Genomic DNA, 12,441 nt, shown 5'->3' with positions numbered 1-12,441 from the left:
GTGTGTGTGTGTGTGTGTGTGTGTGTGTGTGTGTGTGATGGTAAGAGCGAGCGAGACCCGCCGATAGGCGGGTCATGCAAGCTAGTCACACGAAAAGAAAAGGCAACCCGATAGCAGTCAACAATGTGCTACAACTCTGCTCTTGTTGAGAAGCCAACCACGGTCTCATTTGCAAGGAAGATCTAGCTTTCTCGCCCAACCCACACCCCGAAAGCAAGCAGTGGGTCTACCAACGCTCAAGATCACTGTCGACACCTCCCATTGCAAGCACAAACCCCCAACAATCACCCACTCAATGCACACTCCCTCACCATTGCTACACAGTGACAAAGTCCTATTGGCACCTATGACTCAATATCCTACGATTATTCCCATCTAGGGGGGAATCTTAACATTACTCTCCACTTCAAAGAAATTTTTGGTCCTCAAAATAAAAGTGAAAAGTCTCTTGCAAAGAGCACTAATATTTTCCCCAAGTCATTCCTCAAGACGATCCTTCCACTCGGTTTTTTTTTTTTTTTTTTTTTTGAAAGAACGCACAGTGGTGAGTGTATTATATTAGCTTAACCAAAAAATCACAAATTCAAGTCATGCTCGAGTTGACCCATGATGTCTCCCAGCAACCATAGGTACATCGACTAACAAGAGAGCCACCCCATGAAACTTTGAAAAGGACCTCTACTTTAGCAAGGACCCAAAAATCTATCCAATCATTACGGCATCAATAGCCCTATTCCACTCATCAAAGTTCACATATTTCTCTATGGTGACAAATCGCTTTCCTACTTTTTTGTATAATCTCAATGAGCCTAGTTGTTTCCAAGGCGTTCTCAAATACCCAACAGTTCCTAGCCTTCCACATGTGTTTGAAGTAGAAGAATCTGACAATCTGCGTGCCGATAAGTAGCGCTTGGCTCTTAAAAACTATCCCACCCAAGAAGAGGTCGTTCTTGAATAATCCAATCTTCCATGTCTTTTGCACCCAATTTGCAAATCTTTCCTGTCATGCCACTTATCGTCGAGCACTCCTTGAATAAGTGACTCACTATATGTTTTGCATTGCGAGCATCTATCAGGACCAATACCTCTGGCTTGTATCTTCACACCCGATGGTAAGCCCCCCCCCATAGAATCTTCCAAACAAATACCTTCATCTCAAGCGGCAAATGTGGGCACCGGATATTTTTTGCGATTGACACCCATCTTGATTTTGGCCATTGCTTGTCCCATTGCTTATTCAAAGGGGAAACCAAATCCATTGAGATCATAAGGGAGTTATCCTTGGTTTGTGGTTTAAGAAAATGTCTATTCTTGTGCCACCGCCATGCCTTCCACTTGAACTTGGATACACAAGAGGGCATCCAACCTTTGTCTAGCCATTCTAAAGCTCTACTAGCTAGCAGACTTTCAATCACGCAAAGATGGAACTGGGAGGCCAGTTGATCTGTTCCTTTTCAACTTCTGTTGCTGCCATCACAAAACTAGCTCAAAGATCAAATTGATCTTCCTGGTAATTTCCCTCCAGAATGGGTTCAACAGCATGCTTCCCACCTTAGATAGCCAAGGGGCCCAATGAGTTATAGAGTTGTGAAAGTACCTTGTTAATTCTCCCCATTCCAAGGCCTCTGTTACTTTGTTGCATCTACGAACTAGCTCGCTCGTTGTGCCACCAAGATTCAGGATAGCCCACTGAGGGGCAAGCAACTTGTTAAGTACCTCTAGCCCTTTCCATTGTCCAACTTGCGAGCACAGTTTGACATTGTACATCATGGCCTTAGTCATGATATCCCATGCCTAGTCTTGCTTCGCTGATTGCTACCATAAACTTGGCCCTCACAAATACAAGGGTTAAGGATCCCGATACCGCCGGGCTCAAAAGTTCTTGCAATGGAATCCCAACTTGCCCACCACAAGGGCGTCGAGTCTTTAGTATTCCACAAGAAACTTTTTATTGATTTCAAGAAACCTTTCCAATCTCATTTGGCCAACTTAAGCAGAGGACCATTGAAGGCTACATAAGGGAGCATAAACGAATTGACCACCTTCACATGGCTTGGGAAAGGAAGAAGCATATACTCCCATCTTCGCATCTTGATCCTAACCTTATCCAAGACCCGTAGGAATCTTTGCTTGTGGATAGTATCCACCTCCAGTGGGACGCACAAGTGTCAGAACACCTTCCCTTTTGACATTATCTCCCTGGTCCGCATTGTCAAATCAACCGAGTCATTTTTGGAGAGCGACATCCATCTAGATTTCTCAATACTACACTTTGATCCCTATGCTACGACGTAAGTTTGCACAATCTCCAAAGCCTTCCTGATCATTTGACACACTTTGAGGAATAGAAGGGAATCGTCCGCAAATAGCTTCGCGAGAAGTTAGGAAGAGACAACCTTTGAATCTCCCCTCTAGCAGCACTGTCCTCGAGCAACATTGCCAAAGGATGAGATCCAATGGCCAACAATAGTGGGGCTAAAGGGCAACCTTGCTTGATTGATCTTTTGACCTCGAATGCACCAACTCTTTCATTGAACAAGAGTTTAGATTGGCTACCAACACCAAAGGCCCACTACTTTCATGGCATCTTCATCCGATAGATGTATGAGGCCTCAAGATGGTTCCTACGACAAAACTTTTCCTCTCTCTCTCTCTCTCTCTCTCTCTCTCTCTCTCTCACACACACACACACACACACAAACAAGGGGTTGCTAATCGAAATACGGCTAAAGTTTTCCTCGACATATGGCTAAAGTGGAAAACTAAGTCATACAATGTGTACAATCCATAGAAGACATACACATCTACCAAAAAAAAGTCAATGCTACAACACTAACTGCTTGAGTTGTTCAAGGGCCAACTCAATCGTACTCCATGCAAGAACAAGTAAACCAAACGCTAATTTGCTAACAATACATCCTCCTTGGAGGGTTTGAAAAAATTGCTACATTTATTGAGATTGAAAATGCGGCTTGATTTATAAGATTATGCTTAGATTAGATCCCAAAAGAATCTGTATTGTTTTGGTTTTAAATCAATAAAATCTAGAACATAATTGTGCATTAAAACAACACAAAATCTGTGATAAGAACTTTGAAAGACCAAAATTTTCAACCTAGGCAACATCTTCAAAAGATATCATCTGTTAAGTAAAGGCGGTGTGCCTTACCGTGCTTTGCCCGTGTCCGCCGAGGCCAATGTCCGGCTGCCCACATTTATCTCCTTATTCTTTATACATACAAAGAATAAGGAGCTCTCACTCACATTCTCACATGGTGCTCACACAGTGAGATTTGGGAGCTCCACCCACATCCTGTGTCCTGCTCTCTGTCTCCCTCTCTCTCCTTCTCACTCTCCGCACACGCACCGTATCCGCGCACTCACAATTGGTATCAGAGCTATGGCGACCGCGGAGAGCACGACGGCTTTGAGAGCTTCGAGACGATAGCTCGCTCGCTCTCGGTGGTGGAGAGATTAAGAAAGCTTGGAAACTTTGTGAGAATGCAATGGGAGCTTGTGAGCTCATTTGAGAGTGATGTATGCTCTTGTGGAAGCTCAGAAAGGAGTGTGGAAGACTGTGTGTAAGTGAAGGTGTTGCCCTAAAACTGTGTGCGCAGCAGCACTGTTTTCAGATTCATTTTCTCCTTGTAGAATGCAGATCTGAGAATTCTGACCGCCATGTCCCATCCGTTCCGACGTGGTCTACAACTTTGCAGAAGAAACTTTTTGCAAATTCCTCACCGTTTTGCTGATATTCAGCTCAGACTGACTGTATACAGAAATTCTAGATTTTCTGTTGTCGCATTGTGTGCGAGTTTGATGCACTTTTGGAAGCACGGGAGATGTTTGAAGTTGAATGCATAAATTCTGAGGTTAAGATGCAATTGCAGCTTGTGTTAAGCTTGTGGTTTGAGGGTTTTTTGGTAGACTTGGGCAACGAAGTACGGAGGCGTTTACACACCATCGAAGCGGTCTCTTGAGAGACGCAGTTTTTTGGAGCACACAGGTGGAGCTTCTTTCACTGGTTTTCACAGGATACTTTGGCAGTGATTTTGTGCTTGGATTCATGGTATTTGCGGATGGTTTGCATATGGTTATGGTGCATAGTTAATGCCCATTATATATGTATTTTGGCGAGCACTTTCAAGTGCCGGTGAGCTCTCTTGAGGCATTGTTTTCGCATTGATCAAGTTTCCGGATCGTAAATCTTTTGGCGCTTGCTTATGCGCGGCCACTCCGTTGATGTACGTTGAGTGCGGATTGCCATTGTATGTGAAAATGTGGAACCATTTTGGCATTTCTACTCATTGACATTGAGTAGTGTTATGGTTTATGATAGAAATTGTACTTGAGTTTTTGTTTGCTCAGTTTTCAGGGAGAACTCTACCGGATTTTTTCCAGATTCTCGCCATAGTTTGTGATCAAGTGTTTACTCTCACTTTGAGAGGTTTTGTCAGTTTGGACACAGTTTTGTGTTTTTGTATCCACTCTCGCAAGAGTGAGAAGTTGTGTATCCTTCTTTGCTTGAGACAGTGGTTTGCTCTCGGGTGATCTCGAGCATTGTTTGCCATAGATTTGGCATGGAGACGCTTCGGGTTAGAGGGGGTTCTCGTTCACGATCAACTGGCATGTTGGCACTGCGGCCATGATGGGCATATTAGGCACCGTTGCTTCAAGCGTATGAAGCAGCGAAAGAGGCAAATGCATAGTGCTACTATGAGGACAGATGCTAGAGAGTATGTATGTGATAGACATGTCACTTTTGAGTTAAGCTTGCCTTCAGACTACTTTGTGTCTTGGGATAGCACATTGTCTATGAGTTTTCTACTAGACGAGCATGCAGTTTTTCACGTAACGTCACGTCGTGATTTGTTTTGCTCTTTCTCTAGTGGGAGACTTGGTTGTGTGCAGTTTGCTGATGGTTCAGCATACGACATAGAGGGTGCTGGAGATGTATGTATGTCCTTACCTAACGGTGCATTGCTTACGCTACGAGATGTACGTAATGTACTAGGACTCAGTCAGAGTCTCATTTCAGTGCGTCAGTTGTTGCAGAGTAGTGGACATTGTGTACTGCTTGGAGAGCGGTCATTTCAGATGTATAGCAGATCACTGGTGATAGCCAGAGGTGCTAGAAGTGGTCTGGTATAACCTTTGCATATTTTTGACACACGAAGTGGTGTAGTCTCTGTGTATTTGCAGCCATGTTTGGAGCGAGAGACGAGACGTCTCTTTTGCGGATGTGCTGCATGGAGAGCATGTTGTGCATTTGTCTTGTGGTGACATTCACACAGACAATGATATCTCTGGGAATGCACAACTTTGTCAAGTCATCAGTTGAGGTGACATTAGTTGAGCCAGAGACCGATGCATTGTTCTATAATGTATCTAATACGTTTGAGGGCGACAGTGTCCTTCAGACAACTGTGTGTGATTGCAGTGGTGCTGATTTTTCGGTTTTGCAGTCATTCTCAACAAATATGCCTTTGCCAGAGGATACTGACATAGTAATGCATAGTCAGGTGGTTCCTGATGAGGATGCATATGGCACTGACATAGTAATACATAGTCAGGTGGTTCCTGATGAGGATGCATATGGCACTGAGCTTGCTGACAGAGATAAATTAGCACATAGTGCATGTTTCGTTGGCTTTCGGATCTCCCATGTCTGACCTTTTGGTTTCGAGACTTGATCTTGCTTATGCAATTGGTGCATTTGCAATGGGAGTTCTCAATCATGCGATGATTGAGTCGTGCGATGACTGACACTGGCATTGTGCATTGTGGAACCATGCAAGTCGTCACTCGATACCTCCATCAGGAGTGTCATCGTAGCTCTAGCCGTAGTGGTATGCATGTTGCATCTACACGAACGATTACAAAGTGAGCCAGTGGACATAGGTTGAGAGCCGTCTTCTCTCACCTCTTGTATATACTAATTGTAGGCTAATCTTCTTACCACTTATCGACACGCAGCCTTCAGTGGGAGAATGTTAGGTAAAGACAGTGTGCCTCACCGTGCTTTGCCCGTGTCCGCCGGTCAGTGTCCGACTATCCACATTCATCTCCTTATTCTTTATACACACAAAGAATGTATAAAGAATAAGGAGCTCTCACTCACATTCTCACATGGTGGTCACACAGTGAGATTTGGGAGCTCCACCCACATCCTATGTCCTGCTCTCTGTCTCCCTCTCTCTCCTTCTCACTCTCCGCACACGCACCACATTCGCGCACTCACATCATCTATTAAAAGGGACTTAGAAACCTTAAGAGTACAAAATTCCAAGTCAAGTCATGGAATCTTCAATTGATTGTACAAACGAGGATATGCTAAGGACCAAGAAGGGAAAAACTTTCTAATCTACAAGACGATGTCAACAAGCTGCCTTCAAACGAAATCTACAAGGTTTTACAAAATCTCTCTTGATGAGTGGAATATTTTGTATGACCCCTACAAGAGACCCCTACAAGAACCAGATTCTTACCGACATATGCCCGACACAGATAAAAACAGCTCTGATTTCTCTAGCAGTCCGTATATTATTTCAAATAAGCCCAACTTGAGTGTCACCGCAGCACAGCAAGAGAAAAATTCAGGCCAAATGATTATCAGAGAAAAGGTTAACTCTTCACTCTAATGCGAAGGAAAGATGGATCTTGGAGTATGTGTACTAATAGCACAGGAGTCAACAAGATAACAATGTTGCATATGTTCATTTTGGAACATGCCAGCAAACTAGAGAACAATGGAACAAGACACAAACAGAACCACTTAGACCAGCATAAGACCAACCAAGACAAATCCCGCAGGGGGGGGGGGGGGGTGGGGGTGGCATAAAACAAGAAACTAAGAAACATCAAAATGACCCACTTTTGAAGACAAATGAAAATGAAACAGCATACGAATGCCAGACCAAGCAGACCAAGCGCCAGACCAAACGGTAAATGCAAGAGAATGGCATTTACCAAATATCTCCAGGGGAAAGGATGGATGCATCTACGAATGTAATTGTTGTGGTGGTTTGGGGGGGGGGGGGGGGGGGGGGGGGATCAGCTGGACTAACATTCAATTGAGCTGTATAAAACATGCAATTAATAATAATCATCATACAGCATTACAGCATTCAGTAAGCTTGCTAAAAAGGAAAGCTTATACATTTCAGCAATTCTAAGCAGGTCTTGAATCAAATGATAACAGTAGAAGTCCACGAGCTGCCGAAACGATATTTATGCTTCCGGATGAGGTTACAAACATCACCCTATAAAACCAACTGGCAAGATGCACACATATACGGAACATATGTTAGAAACTCCCTCCTCAAATAAAAAAACTAATCACGTTTACAAATACCAATTCCCACTATAAAGAGAACACAATCCCGCACAAGCTGCCGCTGTTTAGATTAGACAAATGCACTTAGATGCGTAACTTCTCCTAGTTTCCCGAATTTCAAGGGCTGGAGACAAAAATGCTTCAAGTGTAATATAGGAAAGCAAGCAATTCAATCTGTCTGCATTCTCTCTCCCTCGGGATTTGTGCTATCCGCATCCATGGGCTCTGTGGCTTGGGCATCCCCATTTTCTGTAGCCGTACCATTTGCCGAACCCTCAGACTCCTTGTTGGGTGCTCCTTTGCTTGGAGGAGGGGAAGCTGGCTTAGGAGGTGCAGGGCGGGCCTTGGTCATAATTGGCTTACAAAACCTGCAACAATTTGAATAGACAAAATTAAGCACATGATATCAATACAAACCATCAAGGAGGAAAACAGTAAAGTGTCTTGGAACGGCACCTACAGGTCCACCCTAAAAAACAACAAAAATGGCACAAAAATTTGAATGTATTACAAGAATATGCCAGTGAAGTATTCTATATTTTCAGTGGAGACTGTAACATGTAATCAATGAGAGCTTTCCACTGATCAACGTAAATAATGTGCACATGAAATTTAGATTGCGTGTTAAGCTTAACGAGGTATGTGAGGGACGTGTAGGCGGAGAGTCCCTCACCAGACTCCACCGAAAACATTTTTCCTAACTAGAGAGAAATGAATTTTAGCCAGTAAAAATACACGAAAGGCCCTTTTTAGCCAGCAAACATCCCTCCCTCTCCCTCTCCCCGCCTTGTCTATATATACCTCTTCAGGCATTCTTAAGGAGAATGTCTTGCTCGTTCTCTCATATACTGTGCATGCAGTGTAAGTGGACTCAGATGCACAGAGAACTAAGAAGTTGAGGAGAAAAATTTTCTCCGTCCTTTAACATGAAGGCTCTTGCTACAAATCCTCTGCATTCTGGGCACACCCTTATCATTGGATCATAACTCACCCCTACATGTGTCCATGGTTATGCATTGAGAAACTTCCAGACCTGTGCATGTGTGGGCAACATAAATTCCACCCACGACAACGACATGGCTGGCGTGGCGGCAGCCACAGTGGCCTTGGTTCCAGCTTCCCAGTTCAGTGGTGTTTGATGTGGTGAGAATCTAAAGAACTCACACAAAGCATAGAAATTGGAACTCACCGATCAAGAGCCTCCATTTTTTTCTTGACATCTGAAGATAAAAGTGCAGGATTTGCTGATCTCGGAAGGTGTTCTTGCTGCGATCTCTTTTCCTTTAACCACTCTTCAGCTGTGTTACATTCCACCACTACCTGCGCACACAATGCATCAATAACAATCAACCCACATTCCAGGTGTAACATAACTTGTGAGCCATTTATAAGGACACGTGTCATACTTTTTCTTTCTCGGATGGATCAATGTGATCAAATTTCGCATCTTTTGAAATAGCAGCTTCCCGAAAACTGTTAATGCAGTAAAGCAATTGCTCCACACAAGGTCCTCGCGCTTCCTCCTCCTTGAATCTTTCTTCAATGGGATCTCCAAGCTGATAGTGCACGTCAAAGTGTCATTTGAGAAAAAAAAACTGCCAGCCATAGGGTCTATACCAGATATTTATGACAGTAACACCAACCTTCTTAAGATCTGCCAATTTAGCCACATAAACACCCTTTGTCTCATCCTCTCCATCCTCATACAACCAGTCCTCCGTCTCTTGCAGTCTTGCAGCCAAATCCTCCCTTTCTGCATCGGTGGCATACTCTCGATATTTTTCGTACATCTGCAAGAAGGATCAGCATCAGAACCTTGTTAGAGCGGACTGCACAGATCATACCAATAAGAGCAACCTATCTGCGCTACTACTATTCATCATCCAGGAAATAAACCAGCCATGCTCCTAAAACTGGCATGCATCCATAAAATTCAGATTGACACCTTGTTTCGCATGTCATAGACGTAGGCCTCCACAGCATTCTTTTTATCCTTCGTCTCTTCCATCACACGATCTTGCAGGGCCATCTCATACTCTTGTTCTACCGCTTTTTGCAGGTCACCTTGAGGCAGAGCTCCAAAAGGACTTTCTTTTACTAGGACATCCTTTCTTTTACTTTTCTTCTTCTTGGAGGCATCTTTCTGCCACAATAAATGATAAGGGATTTAAGTACCAGAACCGACAAATTAAAGTCACATCACAAGCGATACAGATCTGGAAAAACTTTACTCTTTAAGCTTGCTTAATGCAGTGACTAGACAGGTCATACTGACAATGGTACTCAAATAGTAGCATCACTGGAATTGAAAGATTAATTCAAGCAGTTTTTTTAAAATCAAGACATGAACTAACCTTTGACGCCTCTGTTTCTACAGGCTTCACATCGACAGCAGGCTCATCGTTATCCATTCCATTAGAATCAGCAGCATTGTTTTCACCAGTGTCCACACTTGGATCATTCAAGTCAGGGACCTTAGGGGCTTGATTACCTTCAACCTCCATAGCTGAAGGGCCTCCCTCCACCTTGGAAGAAACTGGTATCTCCACTTCCTCCTCTTCAATCATCTGCTCGATAATCAAACTCCATGCATTTGTTTCTTACCACAATTACAGAGAAGTCTTACCAAGGAAAACTTTCACTTCTTTCCTTACCGTGGCTGATTCAACAGACACAATTCCATGCAGATTCAAGCGAATCTTCACTTTTATTTTAGCCTTCTCTGCTTTTGTCGGCTTGAATGGACCAATCTACAGAAAAAACGAGGACACGGTCATGTTTGGTTTGTCATGTTACTACATTCAGAATAGAAACGGCAGTGATGCCAAATATGCTGCTTACAGTGACTGTATTTATTTTCTGAGGGGTGCCAGGAGGCAAATCCTGCATATCTGCATATAATGCATCCACCTGGAAAGTCCCTGCTCGGTAGAAGGTAAGCATCTTTGTGCTTGGCACTGGATTTCCCTTGGGAAACACTACACTGGAACATGATGCCTCCCCAGTAAAACCTCCTTCCTCAGACTCCGGGGCTGCACCTTTCCATGCAAGGCAAATACTGAAGGGGAACGCATCTTGGACCTGTAAGTAAACAAGACATTGACAGACATAGTAATTGAATAACGCCACCGAGTAGCATTGATAGATGAATTAAAAAAGCTGACAATCAGCAAACCCTGCAAAAACTAAGAAGGATACCTCAAAATCTCGAACTCTGAAAGTTGGGCTTAACATGGCACACTGTAATGCACAACCACGGGCAATGCATTCACTTGCATTCATAGTTCTGCTGGGCTCCTTTTTGAACACACTAGTCAAAATTTTCAGAACTGATGGCACACGCGATCCCGATCCTACGACTTCAACAGAATATAGCTTATCGGTGGGAATATTGCCTTCTGCAAGCGCTCTCTCACAAAGTGCTCTCACCCGCTCCAGCATTGGTTGTGCCAGCTTCTCAAAGTCCTCCCGTTTCATAAAGCCCCTCACATCTTTCTCATCCATCAGACATTCTATGTTAAGAGGGGCTTCGGCATTTGCACTCAGAACCTTCTTCATCTTCTCACAGGCCGACCTCAGCCTTTGACAAGCTCTAGAATTAGAGGGCACATCAATTTTATATTCCTCCTTAAACTTTCCACAGAAGTATTGAAAGAGTACCTCATCAAAGTCTCTACCACCCAGAGACCGATCAAAGGCATGTGCTAAAACCTTCAACTGGCCCTTTCTGAATGCAACCACACAAATCTGCATGGCAGCATGACCGACATCCACAAAAACCACATTAATTGGGTCAGTCTCAGGCAAATCAGTCTTGTATATTCCATATGCCAGGGCAGTGGCAGTCGTCTCATGCATTAAACGAAGAGGGCGAAGGCCTGCAATTGCAGCTGCATCCAGCAAAGCCCGACGCTGAATCTCAGTGAAAAAGACAGGAATTCCAATCACACAATCAGCAACATGTGTTTGCAGATTCTTCTCTGCAATGCTCTTAAGGTTGGACATGATCATGCCCAAAATCTGTGTAGGGGTGAAGGATCTGCTCTCACCAAGATACTGCACATGTATAAGGGGATAGCCATCCGGCCCTTCTGTGACCTTGAAAGGCAAGAGCTGCAAATCCTGCTGTACCTCAGGATCGTTAAATTTTCTCCCAAGCAAGCGCTTGATCTGTGCAACAGTGTTTTTGGGCGTCATAGTGAGGCCAGCAGATGCTGCTGTTCCGATAAAGCGCTGCTTGTCATTAAAGGAAACAAGGGCAGGGGTCTCACGCTTGGACTCATCATTCAGCACCACGTCAATCCCACGCTGCCGGGCGACTGCCACAATGCAGTTCTCATTACCAACATCAAGGCCCACGACACTCATGGCTGCCACTGGCCAAGCAACAAGAAGAAGAAAGAAACTTTGTCAGAAGCTAGGGTTCTTGGCCAAACTCGATACAGCAATGGAGAACTTCAGGAACGTAAAGCACCTGCAATCAAACCAAAAGAGAGGTGAAATGAAAAGGTTAGGGTTCGACGCGCGCAAAACAAATCGTTTCTAGTTCTGCAGGAAGGCAGTTAACAGTGTGGAAGAGGGGAAACGTACCCGTGTAGCAGCGAGAGAGAGAGGAGGGAAGAAAATCGTACAGTTCCAGGCAGACCTCAGAAGCAGGCAGTGAAGGGTTTGGAAGAGCGGAACTCTAGCACATCGTAGAACATTCCAGAACTCGGAGGGCTTCAAAATTCACACGCATTCCTTTCAAACAAACCTTCTTCCAGAAACACCCAGATAATTTACTCCATGAGCTCCGCACTCCAATTAAGGTTGTGAGCACCTTGTGAGGTTCAACCCATCAAGTAGGTGCGGATCATGCAAAGGATTATGGACCTTTGGTGGTTCAAACCGCAACTATACAGGAGTTTACTAGCAAGGTCGGAACTTGACATAGCGCTTATCGTTCTATAAAATCTCTTCATTGAAAACAGGTTGCAGTTAGAAGGTCTCTTCAATATAAAGGTATTCAAATGGGTATACCAACCTTCTATCTTAAAACCCTCAAATGGGCCATGTTGAGCTCGGAAGTTGGTACATTGAAATGCGTTGCATTTGAAAATTTTCTA

General features: G+C 44.0%; 1 protein-coding gene across 1 annotated transcript; it reads right to left on the bottom strand.

Annotated features, from left to right (window-relative positions):
• Window positions 1-7,216: 7,216 nt before the first annotated feature.
• LOC147434753 (heat shock 70 kDa protein 14-like) lies at window positions 7,217-12,238 on the bottom strand. Its single transcript, XM_086491184.1, has 10 exons — window positions 11,927-12,238; window positions 10,535-11,810; window positions 10,178-10,417; window positions 9,991-10,086; window positions 9,691-9,903; window positions 9,282-9,479; window positions 8,980-9,126; window positions 8,743-8,892; window positions 8,526-8,656; window positions 7,217-7,704 (listed from the first exon to the last, which is right to left on the bottom strand). Exons 2-10 carry the CDS (start codon window positions 11,702-11,704, stop codon window positions 7,506-7,508), a joined length of 2,544 nt encoding a protein of 847 aa, XP_086347310.1. The 5' UTR covers window positions 11,705-11,810; window positions 11,927-12,238; the 3' UTR covers window positions 7,217-7,505.
• Between the last annotated feature and the right edge of the window lie 203 nt (window positions 12,239-12,441).

This window comes from Adiantum capillus-veneris, chromosome 19 (genome assembly GCF_014529385.1).
Source record: "Adiantum capillus-veneris isolate H3 chromosome 19, ASM1452938v2, whole genome shotgun sequence".
Lineage (NCBI taxonomy): Eukaryota > Viridiplantae > Streptophyta > Polypodiopsida > Polypodiales > Pteridaceae > Adiantum > Adiantum capillus-veneris.
Note: the sequence above shows the minus strand (reverse complement) of the source record. Positions and strands in the feature narration are given on the sequence as shown.